This window comes from Fukomys damarensis, unplaced genomic scaffold, assembly GCF_012274545.1.
Source record: "Fukomys damarensis isolate Sample0158 unplaced genomic scaffold, DMR_v1.0_HiC HiC_scaffold_11, whole genome shotgun sequence".
In the NCBI taxonomy this organism is placed as follows: Eukaryota; Metazoa; Chordata; class Mammalia; order Rodentia; family Bathyergidae; genus Fukomys; species Fukomys damarensis.
Window position 1 is genome coordinate 12,875,509 of NW_022900923.1, and position 26,099 is coordinate 12,901,607.

The following is a 26,099-nucleotide window of genomic DNA, read 5'->3' on the forward strand; positions in this document are numbered from 1 at the left end:
AAACCTATGTAATCAGCTCTGACATTTTCCTCTTAAATGCATTTTTACCTTACCTGAATTATCAAGCATTCTTCCAGACCTCAACTGTGCTAAGTGGTTACTAAAACATTTAAAAAGTAATAATTCTATCTTTATAGTTTTCTAATTATGACATAAAAATATTATAGAACCATGTATTCCTGTCAAATTTTCCTGGCTTAAAAATCCTCTACTAAGAATAACTTGTGTTACTTTTACACTTTAAATAGCTTCAAAGCTCTTATCTTCACTCACCATGACACAAAAATAATGAACAGGGCTGGAGATTCAGCTCAGTGGTGCCATACCTGCCTTGCAGGCAACAAGGTTCTGAGTTTGATCCCCAGTACCAAAAAAAAACCAAAACAAAAAAAACCACAATGAAAATCTAAATCAACTTAAGTTTCAGCCAGGTGTGGTGGTGCGCTCAGGAGGCTGACGCAGGAAGATTACAAGTCTGGAACCAACTTGGGCTATATAGTTAAGTTCAAGAACAGCCTGGACTACATAGTGAGATAAGGCCTCAAAGAAAAGGGGAGAAGAATTTACTTTTTCACTTATAGTACAGCCATAGATCTCTGATTACTAACTACTGGCTTGCAATGTAGCTCAATGGTAGAGCAGCACTTGCATATGTGATGTCCTAGGTTGATTCCTAGGAACTGGGGGCCACATGTGGAGAATGACTAATTAATCACTAGAACTTAGTTACTTTAGTGTTACTTTTGCACTTAATGGATGCCATGACTTTTTAATATTCATTGGGTACCTTAAAAGTGAGTCAAAGTATACAATGGATTAATAAGATTATAAAGAATGACTTGGCATGATGATAACCACATCTCCATATTCTTGGTAGAGGTGATAAATTTTACTTTGCCATGTAGGTTCTTCATATCCCTAAACATTTTATTTAAATAAAAAATGAGTAAAATGATGGGTTCCTGAAGTTAGCTGGCACATTCCCCCTTACTCTATCAACACAGTTTGTAAATTAAACTCTTAGAACCAAAAGAAGAGACATAATTTTGAACCTTGCTATTTATTATAGTAAGTTGCCAGTTTAAAAATTCACTGAAAAATTTGATCAAAAATTATTTTCCTCATTTTAATGTAAAAACAAATAGTTTCCTTCTTGGACTTCTTTAATTTTAAGCATTTACAACTTTAAAAATGATTAAAAATTATTATGGAATTATAACCCAAGATTAGTATTTTACTAACAGTTTTTGCCTTAAATCCAGATAATACTTACACAGTCTGTCAAATTCCTCTTTTGTGATAACCACTTTATTCCATGTCCACTCAAGAATAAAGCGCAAATTAACAGCAGAATTTGGTTGTTCTTATTTGGAAATATGAAAGTAAAAAAATACATAATATTATCAATCACAAACAGAAAACTAGTAACTTTCCAGTGGGGACACCTGGAAGGTAGCACTTAAACCAAGTTCTCAAAGGAAACACCAACATTAATGTAGACAATATAAATAAAATGTATCCTGAGTGAATTTCATCAGGGAGCATATAATCTTTTTTTTTAAATTAAACTGAATTTATTGGTACATTCTAGGTAGACGGTACAGTTACATTCATTACTGGGAGCTTGTACCTTTACATGCCAGGTCTTGGTTCTCATTTTTAAACCAAGTTCTCAAAGGAAACACCAACATTAATGTAGACAATATAAATAAAATGTATCCTGAGTGAATTTCATCAGGGAGCATATAATCTTTTTTTTTAAATTAAACTGAATTTATTGGTACATTCTAGGTAGACGGTACAGTTACATTCATTACTGGGAGCTTGTACCTTTACATGCCAGGTCTTGGTTCTCATTTTTCATTTTTACTTCTCATCGTCCCTACACCTTTGGTCCTTTTCTTCCTATTTCACATTGCTAATTGTCCTGTTAGGATCTTGAGTACTATTTTAGTTTTTCACACCAGAGAAACTATTTGGTATTTGTATATGTGTGACTTATTTCACTTAGGAGTATATCCTCAAAATGTACCCATTTACCTATGAATGAATCTACTTTCTCATTCTGCATATAATTTTCTTTCTTTCTTCTTTTTTTTTGATTTTTTGAGACAGGGTCTCACAATGTAGTTCAGACAGCTCTAAAACTCACTGTGTAACCCAGGCTGGTCTCGAACTCACATCAATCCTCCTGCCTCAGCCTCCCAACTGCTGGGATTACAGGCGTGCACCACCATGCCTGGCTGGGAACACACAATTTTCTATAGTAAACCTTTAAAAAATGCAACTTGAGCTTATCATGAAGAGAGATCATTAAATATAAACTGAAAGGTGGGCTATCAAGCCTACACATTCTTTGAAGAAGTCAAATTTCAGGTGAGCACAGTGATGCTTTCTTATAGCCCCAGCTACTCTACTCAGAAGGCTAAGGCAGGAAGACTGCTTCCTTTGAGGCCAGCCTGGGGAACAGAACAAGAACTTGTCTCAAAAAGGGAGTTTGAGCCCGCATGGTGGTGCACGCCTGTAATCCCAGCACTTGGGAGGCTGAGGCAGGAGGATCGCTGTGAGTTCAAGACCAGACTGGGCTACACAGTGAGTTCCAGATCAGTCTCAACTACATAGTGAGTGAGACCTTGTCTCAGAAAACCAAAAAAAAGGGGGGTGATGGTGCTCGGTATAGCTTAGTGGAAGGGTATCCCTGGGTTCAATCCACAGTTTTGGTGGAGAAAAAAAAAAAGAGTAAAATTTCTTTGAAAGAAAAAGGTTTAGAAATTGTACCACATTAAAAGAGAATAAAAAGATGTGAAAACTAAATACAGAGCATGATTCTGGACTCACCACCATCAAAAAAAATTGGCATAAATGCTACTGCTGAAACAACTGGTAAAATCTCAATTGGTGTAATCTTTCTTGATTTGTTTGTTTCTAGAAGGGAACAGAAAGATGGCAGAATAGTGAGCAGCACAGAAACAGCTTCTTCAATATCTAGGATACAGATGCTGTCATATAGCAACAAAAGGAAGAGAATGAAGAGGAAAGTGGGTCCCTAAGACTCAGCATGAATCTGAAGTAGAGAGTCAGTGCCCACAATGTGAGCAAAAAGATGGGCCACCACAAGGTAGAAGAGGGAGGTGGCAAGCTGAGCTTTTTCCTTGAGCCCTGGTTTGAGGTGTGACAGGGGCGGCTGGAACCTGCAGAGGCATGGTGACCCAAGGCCTTTATGGTGAAATGCACCAGTGGGATGGAGCAGTGGATGCTGTGGACCACAGTAGTTGGTAAGTTATTTGGCTTCAGATGCACTCTCTAGGAGTGGGCAATTGGTCAGTACCCATTTAGGAAAAGGAACAACTCAAGTCACCTCAGAGCAGCAGCAAGTTAACTCTATTTAGTGGCTCTAAGTGTCAGGGTGAGGCACAGGCAAGTTCAAGCTGGCAGGAGTGTTGCGGGCTGAACTTGGGTTTGAGCCTCAGAGACAGAAACCAGAAGCAGCCTAAAATTCAGTGGAACTGAAGATCCTGGTTTTCTGGAATTATCCACCACTGTCATAATCCTACTGTTGGCCTGCTGTAATCAATCAACATGGATCTGGGCTCAAACGGCAACAGCAGAGATGCATCCTGAGGTAGACATTATTGTTCTCCCTTTCTTTGCCTTTTTATGTATTTTTTAAAAAGATTTTTTCTACTTCTTGATTGTTCTTGTTTTTGTATGAGAATATTGTTTCTATTTTTTATTGTTTTTGATCTGTTCTTCGTTTCTTTCTTTTCCCCCAGTCTTCACCAGTTCCCAAAGCTTGCATAATCTGACTGTCCTCCAACCTTGCTTTTAATCCTTTTCTCTTCCTCTATTTTCACCCCAAGCCTTTTAAAATTTTCTTTCCTGAGGGTAAAACTGCCATATTTAGAGGATATTTACTGTATATAATTTTGTTTTAGATTTATATAAGTACAAATCTTGTTCATACAGTTAAAGGCGGCAAATTAAGTCACCACAGTTTGTCATTTTCTAGGGTATGTTTGATGCTATTGTTATACTGACTGTACTACTTTAGCCAAGATAATAATAATATTCTAATCAATTGTTCTTCCTGGTAAGCCAAGACTGAGACTGCTTAAGGGTCATAAACAATACTATAGGCCAGTGTCAAAGAACCAGGGGCTAGGCCAAACAGGCAGCAACTTCTCATTTCCAATAAATTGAAGAGGTTGGATTTTGCAAAAGACTCAAAATCCAAAAAACAGCTATACCTGGAAAATAGCTCTGAAATGAAGTCATTTCCTAAGGTTTCTTGACACTAGCAATAAAGATAACTACAACAAATAATTTACAAGCACCAACACAGGAATTAAACTAAAAAAAAAAAAAAGAAAAGAAAATGAGAAGACTCGGAAGCCAGATATAACTACAGATTTCCAGCTCACCAAAGGCAAACCCAGGGGGCAAAGAGGCGGAACAATTTGAAAGCCACCATCTAGACTCTCTAAAGTGGTAACAGCATAAGTAACAAAGCAAATGAATGAGGCTCTAGAAAAAAAAATCAAATCAGAAATAATTTCTTAGATAACTTCAGAGATGATGACCATATTGAAGGACATGATTAATGAATCTAGAGAAGATACAGATTTTTTAAAAAATAGAGGAGCTTACAAAAATGATGGAAACCATGAACATCTAACATAGGAGAGAAATGGAATCCATGAAACAGATTCAATCAGATATCCAGGATATTAAAAATTCTGTTGCAAGTATATGCAGCAAAATGAACCACTGTGAGGACACAATATCAGTTCTAGAAGACAGGATCCTGGTTAAGAATCATGAAAAGAAAATCTTCAAAACAGCAAGGAACTATGAAAAATCAATCTAACAGCTGCTAGATGATGCAAAGATTGACTAGAGTCAATGAAAACCCAAGGGAGAGCACAAATGACATAAAAAAAACCTGTTCACAGAAGTAATGACAGAAAACCTCCCAAGACTAGAGAGGGAAATTAGGGGACCTTTCATAATAGCATCCAAAACCAAAAAACAAACAAATAAGAAAGACTTAAGAATCTAACAAAGGAAGTAAAAGACCTTTACACTGAAAATTATAGTACTCTGAAAAGGGAGATTAAAAATAGAAAGAAATCCCTTCTTCTTGAGCAAGAAGAGCTAATATAGTGAAAAGGGCCATACTTCCCCACAAATTCTTATACAGATTCAATGTAATACCAGTAAAGACACCAATACTGAGAGGGGAGGGAGGGGAAATAGGGAGGGGAAATGGGGAGAGGAGGGAGGGCAGGAGAGGGAGAGAGGGAGAGGGGGACAGAGAGAGAGAGAGAGAGAGAGAGAGAGAGAGAGCGCGCGCAAGTGCGCACGCGAGAGTGAGAGAAACAATCCTAAACTTTATTTGGAACCAGAAAAGACCCAGAATAGCAAAAGCAATTTTGAGCAACAAAGGCAAGGCAGCGGGCATCAAAATCCCCAACTTGAAATTATACTACAAAGATACTTTGATAAAAACAGCACAGTACTGGCAAAAAAACCAACCTGAGGATCAATTAAAAGTATCATACCACAGCAATACATACACACTCATGTTCACAGCAGCACATCTTTGCAATAGGCCCAAGGGCCCATCAACTGATGAATGGATAAAGACGATCTGGGTTTATTATACAATGGGAGTACTACTCTGCCATAAAGAATAAATTTGTGATACTACTAGGTCAATGGACGTACCTTAAGACCATACTCTTAAGTGAAAGAAAGCAGACACACATATTCAAATTTCACATGGTTTCTGTGGTGTGAGATACTGAAAGTATACATAAGGGCCAAAATGTATAATTGATATTGGGAACAGGAAGAAAATGTTCAATTAGATAGGGTAAATAAAGGTGATAATAGATATTGGAAAACAGCAAAATGTTCAAGGAAGAAAATGAAAAGAAAAAAATAATAGAAAAAATGTAAACAAAATTTTTGCAAATGAGGGGAAAAGGGCTTGAAGGGAGCAGAGGGAAATGAGAAAAAAGAATCAATATATATAGGCCTGGGATTTAGCTCAGTGGCACCATGCCTGCCTTGCAAGGATAAGGTCCTGAATTTGATCCCTGGCAAATAAGAAGAAGAGGAAGAAAAAGAAAGAAAGAAAGAAAGAGAGAGAGAGAGAGAGAGAGAGAGGGAGAGAGAGAGAGAGAGAGGGAGGGAGAGAGAGGAGGGAAGGAAGGAAGGAAGGGAAAAGGAAGAAAGGAAGAAAGAGCAAGCAAGCAGACAGACATATGTAGTGCAGGTACAAATTCAGTATGATGAATATGATCATGTATGTACCAAGGAAATTAATATAAAAATAGAAGGAAACAATACTAAAATATATATATATATAAGCATGACTTATTCTCAACCACTTCAGCACAAAAGATAATATGTGTGTGGACTGCACGTGTGTAGAGTTTGAGCAATACACACAACTATTTGGATGAGTCTCTGGAGAATTTTATTGAAACAACTTAATCTCAAAAGCTTACATATTGTTGGATTTCATTTATGAATATGTTTAAAATGATAAAACTGAAATAGAGATTAGTGATTGCCGTTAGGGACAGGGTAAAGGGAAGGCAGGTGGTGATGGGTGGGGACACAATCTGGGAGATAACTGTCCTAGACACTCGCCAGATTGCATCACTTCGGAAAAAATTAATATGAAGAAGTGCACAGGTTTTCTCTGTTATGTCTTACAACTGTGTGTGATCTACAGTTATCTCACAGTGAATAGTTTGTAAAAAATTAGAAAACATGACCTGCTAATTTAAACAATACAAAAGAACGTCATTTTAAGTCTTACCTTGTGTTACCCAATTTCTGATACAACCAATCAAAAGTCCCAGAGAACTTGTCTGAATTGCTGCTGACAATATGGCTTCAAACTGCTCTTCCTAAATGACATATTAAAATAAAGAATGAAAGAAATGAAAGACAATAGATCACAAGGAGCAAAAAGCTAAAAAAACCACTATGTTCTACGAGGATGGCTATATATCAAAAAGACACAATAACAAATAGTAGTAAGGAAGTAGAAAAACCGAGTCCTCATACCATGCTGGTAAGAGCACAAAATGGTATACTTTGCAGAATGGTGTGATAGCTCCTTAATATGTTAACACAGAGCCAGTGTCTCCACACCTACAGTATGTAAATACTCAAGGAACTGACACTGACAGTACATGTCCACAGAAGAAGTTCAAAACAGCACTATTCAGAACAGGCCAAAAAACAAAATGCAAATGCCCATCAACTCAAAAAATAAAGAAAAGGCAGTATTTATACATCACACAACTATAAAATAGGATTAAGTAATGGCTCTTGCTATAATACAGACGAACTCTGAAAAGAGGAGGCTAAATGAAAGAAGCCAGTCACAAAGCATCACATATTCTGATTCCATTCACACAAAACATCTAGAACAGGCAAATTCACAAAAGAAGGCACATTAGAAGTTACCTATGACAAGGTGGTGAGAGGAAGTGAAGGAAAGGAAAGGAAGTAACTGTTAATGGGTATGAAGTTCTAGTGCTAATAAAAATGTTCTAAAATCAAATGTGGTGAGAGCTGCACAACTCTATGCACTAAAGACCACTGAATTATATACTTTATTATACTAAAAGCCATTGCATTATACCCTATTTGCCTTATCAAGTATATCTCAATGAAGCTGTTACTAAGAAAGCATGATTCTAAATGGAGACTCACTACAGTCATTTACTTGAAATCCAGAAGTAAAAAAACAAGATTATATGCTACTACAATTGTTACTGTATAGTTTTTAGAAGATTTACTAAATGTAATGATAATCAAATGTAGATAGATGCATAGCTTGAAATTCCAAGACAGTCTGATTTAGCTAAGTAGTAGCAAAATAAATATACAAAAATTAGGGCCGTGATTTAGCTCAGTAGTTCTGCTGCCTGCCCTATAAGCGAAAGGTCACAAGTTCAATCCCCGGTTCAAAAAACAAACAAACAAAAATGAACTGCCTTTTCATGTTTTCACAGTTATCTATTTAGAAATTACTTCAAGACTAATTTTCTACTCATAAAGAGCTATACTATAAATATATAGAGATTAAAATAGAAACTCCTAAGATGAGATATGTAAGACAAACCCTGAATGGAAAATTAGATAGGAAATTTTAAGATTAAAAAAAGTCAATCATGCTGGGCATGGCCATGTGCACCTGCGGCTCTTAGGGGAGCATGATGAGTTTCCCTACTTAAAGGTCTACATGCAGTCTATCATATTAAATGATACCCGTGGATGAAGTCACACACAAAAATAATCTGACTTATACCTAAACAGACAACCCAGTCCCTGCTTATCATCTGAAGATAGTCACTAGCATCAGTACTAAAATAATAAAAAGAAAAACTTAACAGAAAGAAAGAAAGATAATGATGAAATCTCTCAGAAGGAAGAGCCACAGACAAGAGAAATAGCTGGAAAATAAAGATATCCATTTGAACTAGATCAACTCAAAACAATCAACATTTATCTAATGGAGACCCTTACAAAGAAAATCCAGATGAGAAGAAAAAATTAAGACTACATGAATGACAAACTGGGAAAAAATGTAAAACCCACCTGTGAATGTCAAAAAGAACAAGTTACAGAAGGAAAAAATGTTAATGCAAACTACTACACACTTGACTAAACAGGGAAAAGAAAATATCTCCTGATGTTAACAGTATTAAATATTCTCTTTATTGACATGAAATTAAGTATAAATTCCAATTGTGATTATTTTAGTATATGTGCTGCCGAAGCAAGCATTCCAATTGTGATTATTAAACCATCAGAAACAACATTTACATTTTGTCTGATATTTAAAAGGCTTCTTTTATAGCAATTCACTGTTACAAATACTACTTGGGAAGAGTTAATTAATAAAACATGTTTCCTCCCCTGAAAAATGAGATGGGGATTTTATTTCTTTTGATAGATTTTATAAGCAAATTAAGATAAACTATTGCTATATCACCATGTGATACTGTTTATTGCAAGATGTTTCCTGACTGGTCAATGTATTGGGACCAGGAGAACTGTTAGGGGACTATAGTAAAATTTTGGCTTCTGTAACTAAGCTCGACTCTTAGATCATTTCTTTTGTTGCGGGAACCTGGAATCATTGTTGCAAGCTTCCAATAAGAGAACAATGGTTTCACAGAGCAGTGGTTTTTAAAGGACATGTTAAAACTGGCTGTTAGGCTCCACTCTGAGTTTCTAATTCAACAGCTCTAAGACAGGGCCAAGAACATGCATTTCTAACAAATTCTTAGGTAACAATGATGCCATCAACCAAAGTGTGTTGCCATACAGACCATGAGACTCAGCTAAACCAAAGTGGTTTTCATTTGTGTGCTCCTGTCTATGCTATCCAATGCTGTCATGATTATTTTTCCTGTCCTATAAGCATCTATACAGATGAGCGAACCTCATGGTGATTTATGGACTACTGGGTCTTAAATGAGTATGATTTTTAAGCCAAATCAAGACAACAGCTACTGACCATGTAGAGTGGGCATTACTTTGCCACTTCTGCAGGAAGTACCTAGTAGACTTTTATTATAGTAGAAAGTTTTTAACATATAAAAGAACAGGAAGAAATGATACAAGTCAAAATCATCTCACTTGAGTTAAATTGAAAGGCTGAATATCAATGAGTCTTGGTGAGAGAAGGCCAGCTACAAGACATCGATTATAACCATCAGGAATGACTTCACTTAGAGATGGTCCAGATTTCTTTAAAAAAGTCAAAGTCTACAATAGATGAAAAGATATCAATCAACACTCAATTTAAATAAATGAATTTATGAATTAAGTTAATTAACTATACTTTAAAATGCCTACTGAACATTATGAATGATACTGCAAGGGAAATGATTTATATATCCTTTCAAAACCAATCCTTGCTAATTGTGCATGGTATCAACAAGTTACCTTAGCTTATACATTTTCACGAAATGTTAATCCTATTATATTCTCTAAAGTGACACATCTTGACAAACTTGAGATATACAATCCTCTGTGTCTCTAATGTGAAAGGATGTGATAAGTATGAATGTGACAGTCACATTTAGACAAATATCAATTAAAAGATATGGCACATCATACTTCCCAGCAAAAGTATGTTTCCACATACTATTTTTTTTTGGTTTGTGTGTGTCAAGAGCTAGGCCATTATGCTAGATGTCTTCGTCTTACTTCATTTCCTTATTAGCTTTCTGACAAGAACCAAGAAAGTTTTTTTAAAAAGATGTGGTAATGCCAGGTTTAGTGGTCAACACCTACAATCCTAGCATTGGGGAGGCTGAAGCAGGAGGATCGCCAAGAGGTCAAGGCCAGCTTGAGTTAAATAGTGAATTGGCAAGACCCCTTTTCCAAAAAAAAAAAGAAAAAGGACGTGGCAAGACACTAACTTATTCACTATTCACTCATGCACTCTTTTTCCCATGGCTCAAGTAGCTAACATCCACATCCACATAAAGGTGCTACAAATATACCAATGTCTCCTCTAGCAGGCTGACAGTTTGTTTTTTTTAAAAATAGATTAATTGTTTTTAGTTTATTGGTATTTTTTTTTTGTTGTTGTTTTACAGGCTGACATTAATAATTGATTCTACTTACCTGCTAATCAAAAAAAAAAAAACCCAAACCCAAAAAACTAACAAAAGCTACCATTTAAAATGAAATAATAGTTTATATAAATAAACACTAAAGGTTAAATCCATGATCAGGTGCACTCTAAGATCTGACTTCAATTAAGAAATACTGCATGCTGAAGCTGGGTGTGGTTGCGCATGCCTGTAACCCAGCATTCGGAAGGCTGAGGCCGAAGGATTGCTGCAAGTTCGAGACCAGCCTGGGCTACATAGTGAGTTCCAGGTCAGTCTCAACTATATAGTGAAACCCTGTCTCAAAAAACAAAAAACAAACACAAAAAAAGAAATACTGAATGCTGCTAATTGTTATTTACCTCCTTCTGAAATCCAGCACAAGTTATGTGAACAATTCCTGAGGTTAACAAACAAGTGGCATCTGAAAAAGATTTTAAAATTCTACTTAAAATATTGAAATGTAGTTCTAATACAACAAAATTTATCCTAAAAACAAATCCTCCTCAGGCAAACAAATTATAACAGACTACATTTTATAGTAAACTTCTTCAGGTATATGGTCAAGATATTAGTGATATTATTTTCATATTCATTTAACTATTAAATTTCTCATATACAATATATTACGTTAATCCATTAAAATACAGATGACATTCTTACATATGAACTACATACGAATACATCCAACTATAACAATTTTGCATGTTACTTTTCTCAAAAGATAAAGTTAAGAAAATACATACCAAAATTAAAAGTACTTGGGTTAAAAAACTGCTCTGGAGGTGGATAGGAAGGAGGAACGACTCGACTTAAACTTCTCTCGTGTACTAATATATCCAAGATGGCATGTGGAGAAGTCCTACTTACAACAGACTCCAGTGACCACAATGCAAAATAAGAGCAATTATGTAGATACTCTCCTGGTCTAAAAAAAAAATTTTAAATTACTGTTATTGATCAGCTACACATATCAATGAGAGAGGAGAGAAAAATCATCATACCTTAATGAATCAGGCATTTGTGCATGATACCATCGATTTATGTCAAAAAGCCCCAAATATATAACAGGTTTTCCCTGTCCATATATATTCACTTGCCAGGTAAATACTGAAACACTAGTGTCAGGAGACAGAGCTGAAAAGAAAAAAGATCAAAAACAAAATCAGAATAAATCTCAAAGTAAAATCACCCCAAAAGAATCAGCAAGATCTCACAAACTGAGGTTTAATTCATAGTTCATTACATTTGTCAAAATATAGTTCTATTGTGTTTAGTAAGAGATTTATTCACTAGGCTAATATTCTTTTTCTCCCCCCATGGTACTGGGGATTGAAGTCAGGATCTTGCGCTTGCCAGGCAGGTGTGGTGCCACTGAGCTAAATCTCCAGCCCTTAGATTGACATTCTTAGGAAATTATTTTTAAAATACTCATCAGAAAAGTTCTGTCATGCCTCATTCCTAGTTAACACTTTAGCAACTTTGAGATATTCAAAATAGGAAGTAGAAAAATTATTTCAACAAATATTTCCAAATATGTACCATCCTTGGGGAAATATGATTTTTTTTCCTCATTGAGTTTATCAATTTTATTTATTCTTTCAAAAAACCAACTCTTTGATTCATTTATTTTTTGTATTGTTTTCTTAGTTTCCATTGCAGTGATTTCTGCTCTGATCTTTGTAATTCCCTCTCTTGTTCCAACTTTGGGTTTTTCTTGCTCTTGTTTTTCTAGTAGTCTAAGATTCATCATTAGGTTGTTTATTTTAGCTCACTCTGATTTCCTAGTGTGGGCATTCAGCGCTATGAATTTTCTATGTAGAACTGCTTTCATTGTGTCCCACAGATTCCTGTATGTTCTACTGGCATTTTCACTTATTTGTAAAAACTGTTTAATTTCTTAATTTCCTCTGTGATCCATTGAATGTTCAGGAGAGTGTTGTTGAATTTCCATGTGTTTGTGAAATTCCTATGGTTTCTTAGGCTATTGATCTCCAGCTTGATTGCACTATGATCTGATAACATACATGAGATAACTTCGATTCTTTTGCATTTATTCAGACCTATTCTGTGAGATAGTATGTAGTCTATCTTGGAGAATGAGCCATGTTCAGCTAAAAGGAATGTATATTCTGATTTTGTGGGGTGGAACACTCACTCTATAGACGTCTATTAAGTCCATGCATTCAAAAGCTTGGTTGAGTTCTAGTGTTTCATTGTTGATTTTCTGCCTAGATGATCTGTCTATTTGTGATGGTGAGGTATTTAGATTCCCCACTACAATTGTATTAGTGCTTATTTAGTTTTTCATGTTACTTAGTATTTATTTTATATAGTTAGGGGCATTAATATTTGGTGCATATATGTTTATGATTGTCATCTCTTCCTCTTGAACTGTTCCCTTTACAAGGAAGTAGTGGCCTTCTTTGTTTCTCTTAATCAGTTTTGGTTTGAAATTTACTTTGTCTGTGAATAAGATTGCTACCTCTGATTTTTTCTGGGCTCCTCTTTAAACTGTTTTCCATCCTTTCACTTTCAGTCTATGAGTTTCTTCATGAACTAGGTGTTTTTCTTGTATACAACATGTTGTTGGATTTTGCTTCTTAATCCACTCTGCCAGTCTATTTCTTTTGATTGGTGAATTGAGGCCACTGACATTGATGATTATAACTGATATGTTCTGACTTATTATTGTCATGTTCTTGTCCTTTGGTTGACTCTTTACTTTTTCCCCCTCTCCTTTTACTTTCTTGCCTTGTCTATTTGATTTGGTCTGTTTGGCCTCATGGTGTTTGTGACCGTCATTGTCTTTTTCTAGGATATTATTCAGAATTCCCTGTAGTGCTGGTTTGGTATTCATGAAGTTTCAGGTGTTCTTTGTCATGGAATATCTTATCTCCCCATTCATTTTGAAAGAGAGTTTTACAGGATACATCAGTCTAGGTTGGAGGTTGTTTTCTTTTAGGACTTGAAATACCTCACTCCAGGCTCTCCTTGACCTAAGGGTTTGTGTTGAAAAGTCTGCTGTGATTCTGATGGGCTTTTTTTTTTGCGTGAGATTTGTTTCTTTTCTCTTACTGCTTGTAGTATTTTGTTCTTCTGTTGGGTTTCTGGGATCTTGATTATTATATGTCTAGGTATACATTTTTTTTAATTGTGGCTAGTTGGGGTCCTATATGCCTCACTTATCTGTATGTCAAATTCTTCCGCTCTGTTTGGGAAGTTTTCTGTCATTAATTCTGTGAACAGCTTTTTTAAGTCATTTGTATTTTCTCCTGCTACTTCATGGATTCCTATCAGTCTTATGTTATTCTTCTTTGCATCATCTAGGAGTTGTTGGATCGATTTCTCATGACCCCTTACTATTTTTAAGAGATCTCTCTTTTCACAGTCACTGACTGCAATCCTATCTTCTATATCTGAGATTCTATCTTTGCATTCTTTTATTCTGTTGCACACACTTTCAATAGAGTTTTTAATCTCCTGGATATGTTTGTTTTATGGATTCCATTTCTTTCCTCTGTTGGGCATTCACTGTTTCCATTTCTTTCTTATGCTGAGTCTTCATGGCTTCTATCATGGTCCTGAGCTCATCTATTTTTTTTCTCAGTTTCTGTTCTAGAGTCTCAAATTATGATTTCCATTTTGCTCACCATCTCTGGTTTTCTGGGAAATTATTTCTGTTTTGAATTTTTCTAGAGCCTGATTGATCTGTTTTGTTACTTCCTGTGCTATGGGTTCAGGGTGTCCTGCTGATTCACTATTAGACTTTTCATCCTCGTTTGCCTACTGTTTGCCATTGGTGAACTGGAAGTCTATCTATGTGTCTTGCTTAAGTGTTTTCTCATTTTTATTTTTGTTGTTGGGTTGTCCTTGGTTTAATTTCTGGGTTATTACTTAAATCTTCCTGATATAGTTGCACTTTAGCTTTTGAGTCTCTAATGACTCATGGACATTCTCATTTTCATAATATCAGAGAAAACAACTCATTAAATCAATCAATCCTTTATCCCAATTGATACAATCAGCAGCACAATAGGATCAAGCACAACTTGCAAATTGACCACTTGTGGTAGTTACTAATCTATTACCTTTAAACCATATGAATTAAATTAAAATCAAGGAGCAGCCCAAAATATGTTTGCAGTGAATACACTTTTCAATATGGCATCTTTACCATTTAGGATGGCAGCTTAGACAGCGTTAGGATGAGAGTAGATAAGTGAAAGAATTGGAGAAGGTTTCAAGTGAAAGCACAAGACAGAATTACCATACAATCCTTACAAAACTATTAAATTCAAAAGGGATAGACAAGAGTGCAAGAATAAGGACAAGAATATATCCCTTTAACAGTAATAGGGGCTCACTTTCCCATGAAACTACTGACCCATGAGTGAGGTAAAATGACAGAAGAAAAGAACATTAAGAAAAAAAAAAAAAAGAAAGAAAAAATGATAAAAGAAGTCTGAGTTAGGGCAGGAGCAGGAACAGAAAGGGAGACAAGGGATAATGTGATGGAGCAAGAGACTGAGTTGGAGAAAGAAGACAGAAAAAAGAATTTGCAGAGTGGAATGAGGAAAAGAAAGAAAAAGAATGAATTTGAAGGGCCTCTTTCAGATGATATCTCTGCTGTCATAATATACCACGTGCACAGCCATGTGCAGAACCAAGTCCCTTGATCTCAGCTAATCCATGTGACTCAGACTGACCTCAGGCTGCAAGGCCCAGATTGAGTTCCCCAACTTGCAGGGTTGAACTCCACATAGTTCTACTACAGGTTTCCCCTGCCCTTTCTTTAAAGATATTCAGAGTTGGGAGATCTGAAGGAAAAATACCCTTTATGACACCTACACCTCTGCAGAGTGGGTCCAAGGACTGGCCCAAACAGGCGGTCGGGGGCAGGGGGGTGTTTCAGGGGTGCCTGTGAGGCTACTTTCCTTGCTCGAGCTGGTGGAGGAGCAGGCAGGGGAGGGCACAGCGAGGGCACATGTGAAAACCAGATGACAAATACAGATATGGGCAGTAGTACAGAGAGCATCTCAGTGATGACTGAGATCATTGAGAATGAAGCTAGGGATGCACATACAGCCAGCCCGGATGAACATTCTCAGAACTGAATGAGCCTATAACATCATCTTATTTAATCCTCATACCTACCCTTTACAAAAGATATAATGAATTATGTCACTTATGGATGGGGAAACATAGCTCAGAAACATAATTTGTAAAGGTCACAATTAGTGACAAGGATGAAATATGAATCAATGATGAACTCAAAATCTATGCCACAATTTAGATTTTACCAGGAAGAGATAACATTAAAGAAAATAGAAAATTCAAACTGACAACAGCATGTTTGTAATAAATATATGGCTCAAAAAATATACAGCAAACACTCAGAAACTATTTATACCAGCTACTTCAGACCACTTTTGGTTTTAAGAAGTCAATTAAAATACAAAGGTACTTCACTGATCTAAATTGCTCAATTTTTTAGTTCTATACAGCAATCTGGAGAGTAAGAAATACCTAGTATCTCATACAGATTGGAATAAATTCATGATCGGTACTAAAAGTTTTAAACAAGATTTTTAATTGCCAGGAGTATGAACTCTAAAAACCAGTACCTCTCATTAATATTATAATGAAGACTTCACATGAAATACTTTTAACCAACCTTCACTCATGCCTTCTTCCCTGTCACCATGAGGTCGAAATTTCTCTATACTCTGGCATCCCAACAATTTGGTATTACTAGCCTGTCCCCTCAAAGGAAACATGCCACCTGCCAGGTCCAGTGTATATCTTTCTTCACAGTACTCTAGCCCCTATAACATAAAATGAACACAAACCTTAACAGGCTTATAAGCAAAAGAGCATTCTAAATTTAAAGATGTTTCGCACAGTAAAAGAAAACATAAGACTGAAAGAGCATCTAAATTTTTTTTTACTATAAAGCACAAATAATAAGACAGATTTAGACTAAAAAATAATTACCAAATAATCTTTTATATTTTTTAACCAAATAATCTTTTAAAGTTATATCAAACATGTGAACCTTCATGTACTACCAGTTGAGAGTATAAGTTGGAGTAAATATCAAAATTGTATTTGTAGGGGCTGGGGGTGTAGCTTAGTAGTATAGTGCACGCTTAGCATGCACAAGGCCCTGGGTTTAATCCCTAGCACCACATAAACCAAACCAAACCAAATTATATATCTATATGCCTTAGGCCAACAAATCTATTTTGATATTGTTATTGAAATTCTTATCTTAAAATATCATAGGTTCATTTTTTTTGCTCACTGATTTCCTTAAGTAGTGAACGGCTTAGACTTTCCCAGGGGGGGAAATGTATAATCATAAAAATGTCACACATAATTCAAGGAGTCCCTCAAACTCATCCATATAATCTTCACTAGGTTAAAAAACCTAGTGAACACTAGGTTATAACACTAGGTTAAAAAAGCCTGTTCTAGATGAATGGCAAAATATGACTATCCGCAGTACCCCTCTATTTTCTCAGAAATTCTGTCAAAAACAGGTACTTATCCAAGCATCTGGATGCACATGCCCTCTCATGGTAACGGGATTTATTGCTTGATATGTCAAAGGAACAAAGGATTGTTTTTCTTGGGCACTAATTAGGCCACAAACTTGAGTCTAGTCCGCCTTCCCTCATTTTAAAAGAAACTGATACGTGAAGAAGAGTGCTGTATTTGTAAAACAGGTAAAATAAAGTGGACATCTCAGGATCACTAATCTAGTACACTTCTACATCATGAATACAACATTAACTTGAATATAACTTTTCAATATCTTTTTAATTTTTATTTATTTATTTTTGGTACTGGGGCTTGAACTCAGGACCTTGCGCTTGCAAGGCAGGCGGCAGAACCACTGAGCTAAATCCCTACCCCTCAATATCTTTTTAAATGAAAGATAAAACATTTAAATAGGTGAGAAAAGAAAATGTTAATACTGTAATTATCATTTACCTCATATAAGATTTGTCCTGATGTCAAACATTTTCTATCACCAAAGGCCAGCTGAAGCAGACGCAAACTCAAAACATCACCTTCACTGAAAGAAACAAATTGAGGAGACACATTAAATATGTTAAAACATTAAATATTGCTTAACATCTGAATTTTCTGCATACTACGCTGAACCTATATTTAAAAACTGTCTCTGTGAAGAATGTATCTTTATATGGTTGCTTTCACAAAATGTAGTTCTTGGGCCAGGGATTTAGTTCAGTGGTTCTGCCGCCTGCCTTGTAAGCACAAGGACCTGAGTTCGATTCCAGTACCAAAAAAACCACCAAAAAAACCCAAAATGTAGTTCTTTGAAAGAGTAACTTTTACTTTCTAAAATTCTAATTAAGGCAACATTTACATACTTTAATAGCTACATGGCATCAGCTATAACTTTTTACCCATTATTTTTTTTTTCAAATATTCTTCCTTCAAAGGTATGTCTTAAGACATATGGCTACCTAAAATAACTGAACTATCACAGGTTCACTCACAGCTCTAGGTATTGTAGCTCTGTGGGCAAGTATTCTGGCCAATGAAAGGTAAGCAATTATCCCACGGCTACTACAGAGATCTTTCATAGGAGGTAACATGGCCTTTGCTGCTGCATGTTCTTTCTTCCTTGTCTCTTCCTCCATCTTGTTATATTCTACTTAAAATGAAGATGTTGCCTTAGACCATGCAGACGAGGGCTTATAAAGAAAGTAAAGGTATCAGAACAACCATGCATTATTGAAGTATAGAGCACAATGTTAAATACAGCTATGCAGAGTCATATCATCTGACTTTGAATCTTATTATTAGCAGCTAAGCTTTCTTAACACATTACTTTTACATGGCTTCCAAAATGACATTATACACTTGTCTTGGCTCTTGTGCTTAATCTCCAAGTAACTCTAAGTATTGGGAAGGTTCCCAAGACAGTTTGCAACTCTCTTCTTTTCTCCAGTAATTTTCACTCACTGTAAGCCAGTGGTTTTCAACCTTGGTTACTTATTATTAGAATCACTAGAAGAGCTTTGCAAAAAACTCTAATTTTTAGGTCACGACACCAAAAACTGATTTAATTGGCTTGAGGTAGTCAGAGAAAATTAATTTTCCTTAGCCAAGCTTTATACAAACTATATACAAATAATCATTATTTTTCTGCCTTTATCTATAACTACTCCACGCTGTCTGATTTTGCTTTTCCTAAAATATTTGTCTTTCCCTCCCAGATCTTCCCATACCTCTCGCCATTCTCTGACCAAACTCTAATTATCTAAAAACAGCAATACCTTGTAGTCCACCATATTCTATATCCCCTTTCTCCACTTTATTTTCAGCATTTAAAATCATTATATGAAGTTATATTAAATACACATACTAATTTGACTTATTCTGCTCTCTCTTTTCATCACTGGAATATAAGCTCTAGATGAACTAGTTGGTCTTATGTATAGTTATATTCCTAGGGCAGTTACTGGCACACAGTACATGCCCCAAACCACACTGATTGAACATAGGACCATAAAGCAAAAATAAATGGCCTCTGACAACCAGTCAACAGGATAAAGTGCATACAATCAACATTAAAGAGAATACCTGTTAGGGAATTGATCATGTTAAAGTATGCTGTGACGCCGCCTCACAGGCTGCATTCTCCTGGTACATCTTGGCTCCTAAAATGACCTCATGCCCTTATCTCTGGTTTCCCTCCCCGGCAAGGCCACAGTGGTCCAGGAAAGTTAAAACCTGTGTCTGCAGGACTGGGACCATAAAAACAATCTGGCCTGTGATAGGTTAAAAGTAACTCACTCCTCATAAATAAGCAATAGCCCACCCCAAAACTGATAAAAGGACCTTCCTTTCTTTGCTCCTCTCTCTCCTTCTGCTTCTTCTTCCTCCTCTCTCTCTGCCTTCCTGCCTCCTGCTTGCCTCCCTACAATAAAGATCTCCTGCTGGACCTCTCGGTGCATGAGTGGCCTAATTGGGAAGGGGCACCCGAAAGGGCACGCGAACCCCCTTTCAATACCAGTCATTTTTATTAACCTTTTTTACACAGGTAAATGTTTGTAATGATAATCAATGAACATTATGACAATTTAAGATCGACACCCATGTAATCACACCATGATAATATATTCATTCTATAATAATTCTTCCTTTCTTCTTCCTTTATTTTGTTCATTATTCCCACAGAATGTTTATTATTCTCATAGGATAGAAAAGGGACCATACTACTTTTCTTGATTTAAATTTGTATTTTAATATACTTAAAAGTTTACAGAAATCATCACCCCAAGGGACAGTACCAGAAGGAAAAATAATTGGAATACAAAGTACTCCTCCTTTATTCCCTATCACTTAGGGCCTTCAAGAATCATAGTTTAAGTCATTGATCTACATTTACAACCAGACAGATTTTACTATGATACAATTTAATGATAGTTTATATATTTTCAATTCAATTTTCTACAGGATTGATAAATTTCAAAAGTGGAAAACCAATTTTTCATTCATTTATTCTTTACAGAAGTAGAGCGATCTAACACAAAAACCTGAAATGACTGTAGTTCAAGGTATCTATAATCTTAGAATGGATCTATAGAGAAACTACTAAGAATAGTGTAAGTTATCAACAGAGCATTTATACCACAAACTTAACTGTTTTACCATCAATGAAAGAAACCCTCAAAATGAATAGAAGCCAATACCTGAACTGTTCTAAGACTGGAAATGAGTAAGTTTAACCAGCTAGAAACTGAACTGAAAGATTTCTCATAGGTTAATGGTGGAACAAAATTAGAGCTTAAAATAGATCCACAAAGATTAGCCAAATTAACTATAGGAACATACTGTATAAATCAAGGACTAGAGAATAGAGTGGGAATAAATAAAAGACAGGCATGACAACAGAAGTTGGGAAATAATGAAATTATAAATTAGGCCTTAAAAACTACTGAAGCTAACAAGAAACTGGGTACTTATCTGTATTGGGTTACCCTTTGAAATAATATTGGAACCAAGTCAAGTAAGCACAATTTCTTCTTACTGATATCTCAATTATTCAAACATTTAAAAATAGTCATTTAAATATAGAAAGAGTAACACTGGTTTGCTAAAAGAAACAAAGTACAAAGCTTCCCAAAATAAATTAACTGTTTCATTTTGACATTTTAAAACCTGCATGCATCACACTAACCTATCTTGTGTAGATTGAACAGCCCACAAATAACAGCAATTGCGAGGATCATTCTCAGGTTCTTGAAAAGTAACTGCATATATAGGAACCCTTCCACCTTCCAATTGTGTGTAATATCTAAAATAGACAAAAAAGTAGTATGTTCTTAAGTTATCATTTTTGGAAAAATGTTCAGTTAAGAAACCACTGTTCACATGATTCCCAGAGCTGATTTAGGGTCACAGCCAACTCATCTTACCTTAAAAAATACATAGGCACAAGACATCAAAACTATGGCCATGTCACCTATCACTCCCACCCAAACTGCAGTGATAATTACTTAATCACTTGCATACATTTATTATGTGTGATCTAGTTCTTAAGATTCATACCAATGTATGACACTACTGTACTGCTCTCCTCTAAGTATCCGACAAAAAGATGAAAAACCGCCACACTATCTGAATTTAGCCACTTGGGTTTAAAGTCAGTTTCCCACTGCCAAAAGAGAAGATAAATAAGAACTAGAGTTCCCATGAATTCCTTAAAAAGCATTAATTAGCCAAGCTGGCTATGGTGGCACATGCCTGTGACCCCAGCTACTTTAGAGGCTAGGATTACAAAGCTCACGGCTAGTAAGAGCAACTCAGACCAGATCTCAAAATAAAAAAGGGCTGAAGAGACAGTGCAGTGTATAGCTCTTGCCTACCAAGTGCCAGACCCAAGGTTCAATCCCCAGTACCACAAAAAGAAGAAAAACAGCATAATTAGCCAAACAATAATAGTAAGAAATCACTGCTACAAAAGCCTGGCTTTCTCCAGGACTGTTTTAGAAGCAATTAAAAAAACTAGAGCTGATAAAAGGACAAAAGCAAATAGAGGTGAGATAAATACATCAGTATGCCCTAGGGGTGGGGTGGTGTAAATTAACATCCTAAGTGCCAAACAGGCATCTACCTAACTCAACAATAATCTATGTAAATGAAAACTCTGTTTGCTGCCTCCCTCACTATTATAGGCTTTCTTGTGTGTGTATGTGGTGGTGATAATGGGAATTGAACCCAGAGTTAATAGCACCGAGCTGCATTCCCTCACCTTTTTCTATTTTTGAGACAGGGTCTAAATTGTCCAGGCTGGGCTCAAACTTGCAATCTTCCTGCCTCGGCCTTACAGGTATGTGCCATCACAATACAGAGAATTTTATTTGGAACCGGGGATCAAACTTGGGCCCTTGTGCCTGCGAGGCAGGCAGCAGAACCACTGAGCTAAATCCCTCACCCCACAATACAGAGAATTTAACTTCAAAGATAGAAAATTTCAATTTAATCATTTTGGGGGGAAGTTTTTGACAGCATAAAATTTAAATACAAGTATTTTATAACTTTGATTCTGAAAAATTTTTTCCCATCAATAAAGAACACTTTATTAAACTATTTTATATAGTGTATGATAAAGTATATTTTGGAAAGAATTCATACAATACAAATAGTTCATCCACAAATCCTGTATACTGCATTAGCAAATCAAACAATTCAACTAGTGCAATGCCTTCTAAACACTGAAAGAACCAAGCTAAATTCATGTTCTAAATCGTTTCCTTATTATATCAAATTGCGGTGGAATCCAATGAAAAGCTATTCAAGATCAATCACTTTTCTCTTGTAATTTTCAAATACTTTAACATATATATTCAAAAAAAGAAAGCACCAATAATCAAATAAGAAATCAGGTGTGATGGTACCTGCCTGTAATCCCAGCACTCAGGAGGCAAAGGGAGGCCCCTAAGGAGGTTCAAAGCCAGCCTGAGCTACATGGTAAGTTCAAGGCTGGCCTGGACAACAATGGAAAGACACTGTCTGGAAAACAAAAACCATGTAAGAAGTGAAGTCACACTTACTCTCTTTTCATACTTTTCATATTCCAAAGTGCTAGGTAGCCATCAGAAAAACCTACAGCAAGCTGATTTGTCCTGTTAATGTAACTAAGAGTAGAAACAGCTGTTCCAGATGGGCTTACTAACTGGAAACACAGATGACGCCCAGCTCTCATAGCACGCTCTCTAATGTGTGGAACTTCAGCTGGGATACCAGTTACAACTTCAAGGTCTAAAACAAAAAGTTAGACAAGTTAAGATTTAAAACTACAGACAAGACACAAAAAACTGACAAAAAGAAGTTACAGAGAGCAAAAAAGGAAATGTCATCAATTATTCAAGCCATAAATGAAGTCAACTATGTCAATTAAAATAAAACTAAGGATAAAGCATGCTGAATTGGAAAACGGCCATCCTTATCTGCATCCATTTTAATGTACAATTTAAAAATGCAACTGTGTAAAAAATTTAGCACACATTCAATATTATCTGAGGTAGAATCTCTTACGTATTAATTTCCTGCCAACCACACATAAGGCTGATTATTTCTTGATTCATATTTGGAACTACAACCTCCTCTGAAGGAATGGCTGACTCCTTCAAATAGGAAATATTCAAATAATTCTTGTACATCTTTATTAAAGGGTATGCATCAGATAACAAATGGGCTCATGTTAGCAAAGATAACACATACTGAGCACCAAAAATAATGACAATAGATGAAACACAAGTATTGTCAAAAACTTCCTACGTTTTGTGTTTAAATATGACACTCAAAAAGGAGTGCAAGAGCCAACCTCAGTGGTGCAAGCCTGCAAATCCAGTACTCTGAGAGGCAGAGGCAGGAAAATAGAAAATTCAAGCCCAGTCCAAATCAACTTAGTACCTTAATGAAATCTTATCTCAAAATAAAAAATAAAAAGTACTGAGGATGTAGCTTAGGACAGAAGCTCTGGGTTCAATCCCCAGTTTCAAGAAAGAACAAAACAGAAGGAAAAAATAAAATAAAATAAAGATGAAAACTCATGCTGCCTACATCTACAATCTTAATGACCTGATGGAAGTAGGACAAACTTCTCACTTTGATAATTAGTATTTTAAAAAGATTAAACACTTATTCTGCCCTTTCAGTTCAGTCTGTATTTTCAAGTAGCAAACAGCAATAGTTAATGAAAAAAAAATTCCCTTTATATTGACAAAATTTTAAAATCAATTTACAATAGAACAACCATACAAAACAAAAACCAAACCAAACCAAACCTTCTTGCAGTCACTGGTAAAATACAAAGTCAATTAATTAAAATAGCTTAAAGTAGAGTTTTCAATATTGGCAATATCATCATTTGGAGGTCATAAAATTCTTTGCTGTGGAGGGGTAGCCTGAACAATACAGGATATTAAGCAGCATTCCTAGTCTTTTAACTACTGGTAGCCAGAAGCATTATCCTGACCCATCTCTTAAAGGACAAAATCCAATCCTGGTTGAACACTGTTTTAAAACTTATAGGAAAGTTTAAAAAAGGATCATACTGCCAACATGAACCCACTGTTCATTGGGAAGCAATTATTCATCATGTACCTCCTCATATAATACAGTATGAGTACTCAGCACCTCCAAAGTATCTTCACCAAAATGTAAAATATTAATCTTTACTCAGAGCTAACTTACATTTGCAGAAAATATATATCACACACATCAAAACAGTTATAGTCTTGAATTATTATTATTGTTTTGTGGTGCTGGAGATTAAACCCAGGGACCCCATACACTCTGGGCAAGTGTTTTACCCAACACTGAGCTAGTCCCCCAGCCTTATACAGTTAATTACAAAATGTGAGGCATTCTACCAGATAAAGAGTCAGTCAGTCAGTGACAGATTTGGTTGTCTGGTAAATTTCTGGTCAGACATTTTTACCATTTGTAGTTTGAATTTATCAATTTTATTTTACTCAACAATTTTTATAAGCTACATTTGCTATAAGCTAGATAAAATGCAGAAAAGTCAAAACCCTTTTCAGGTTAAAGGGTCCTTTCCTAGCCAAGTATAGGAGCACACACCTAAAATCCCAGCTACTCAGAAGGCTGTGATAGAAGGCCAAGTTGTTCAAGGGCAATATAATAAGATCCCATTTCAAACTAAAATTTAAGAAAAGGCTTGAGCTGGGCGTGGTGGTGCATGCTGTAATCCCAATAACTGGGAGGCTGAGTCACAAGGATCGCTGTGAGTTCGATTAGCTTGGGATACATAGTGAGTTTCAGGTCAGCCTCAACTACAAAGTGAGACCCTGTCTCAAACAAACAAACAAACACCTGAAGATGTCAGTGTTAGAGCACTTGGTTAGCATGTAGTAAGCCCTAGGTTCAATCACCAGTACCACAAAAAAAAAAAAAAAAACCCAAAAAAAAAAAGCCCCAAAAGCCCAAAAAAGCCAAAAACAAAACAAAAAAGCTTTCCTGAAAACTTGTAAGTAAAACATATTTTTAGTAAACGCTCCTTCTCTTTACATGAACCAAATAGCAGTCTCATAACTAAAAAAACTGAAGGCACTTGAAAAGAGATGTATAAAGGCTTTGCAAGGAGGAAATTTCTATTTACTTTTGTTATATTTAAATAGTGTTAGTTTATTTTGGGATGTTATATTGTTAGGAAACTTTTAATTATTATTTTTCCTATTAAATTTTTCTCCCTTGGCCTTACCGTTAGAACATAAACAATATGCCAGAAACACTCTTAGATCTTGCATGGCTGGAGAATTTTATACTGGCTGATGAGGATCAAGAGTTTATATTTTTAGCCCTTATTCCAAGATTTATTTAAAAATAGAGCTTATTTAAATATACATATAGATACAGATATAGATTAACATCCCTACATTTTTTAAGGCTTACTTTAGCACATGAACCCTTTAACAAAATAGAATAAGCCATACAAGAAGAATCCACAGTGCCCAGGAACATACAACAAAAGAAACAAAAATACATAAACAATCTGCTGTACTATATAAAATTTTTAGGCCATTTTAAAAAACATTCCATTGAATCAGAACATTCAAATGCTCAATTTTTGGTTTCAAGTAAAAAAATGACTAATTACCTGATGCTTCTATTTCATTTTGACTGCATGATAAGTCATCCAAACACAGGTCAACCAGAAGGATTTGTCCAATATCAGTTACCACAGCTGCCACACCAAAAAGCCATCGCAGGCTTGGGTGTAAATGCTGAGTGCTTGCACTGGCTCCGCCATGATTAATTATAGGTTCAACAGCTGTTACCTAGAAAGCAGAATATATGATTGGTTTTCTCTCTACGAAGTGAGAAAACACAACCAACAGCACATATTACAAAAAAAAAAAAAAAAAAAAAAGT

At 35.7% G+C, this 26,099-nt stretch overlaps 1 protein-coding gene across 2 annotated transcripts in view; it reads right to left on the minus strand.

Annotated features, from left to right (window-relative positions):
• The window catches only part of Ahctf1 (AT-hook containing transcription factor 1), a 75,322-nt gene that overhangs the window by 36,008 nt on the left and 13,215 nt on the right, over window positions 1-26,099 (minus strand). The window contains exons 4-14 of one of the 2 annotated variants that reach the window (XM_010642638.3): window positions 25,825-26,005; window positions 22,754-22,961; window positions 20,878-20,994; window positions 17,655-17,739; window positions 16,333-16,483; window positions 11,660-11,792; window positions 11,402-11,583; window positions 11,018-11,079; window positions 9,673-9,801; window positions 6,833-6,923; window positions 1,274-1,363 (exon numbers count right to left, since the gene is read on the minus strand). In XM_010642638.3, the coding sequence (XP_010640940.1) occupies window positions 1,274-1,363; window positions 6,833-6,923; window positions 9,673-9,801; window positions 11,018-11,079; window positions 11,402-11,583; window positions 11,660-11,792; window positions 16,333-16,483; window positions 17,655-17,739; window positions 20,878-20,994; window positions 22,754-22,961; window positions 25,825-26,005 (1,429 nt within the window). Of the gene's footprint in view, window positions 1-1,273; window positions 1,364-6,832; window positions 6,924-9,672; window positions 9,802-11,017; window positions 11,080-11,401; window positions 11,584-11,659; window positions 11,793-16,332; window positions 16,484-17,654; window positions 17,740-18,187; window positions 18,332-20,877; window positions 20,995-22,753; window positions 22,962-25,824; window positions 26,006-26,099 lie in introns of those variants that run through there. The other variant, XM_019210427.2, reaches the window with a different exon arrangement.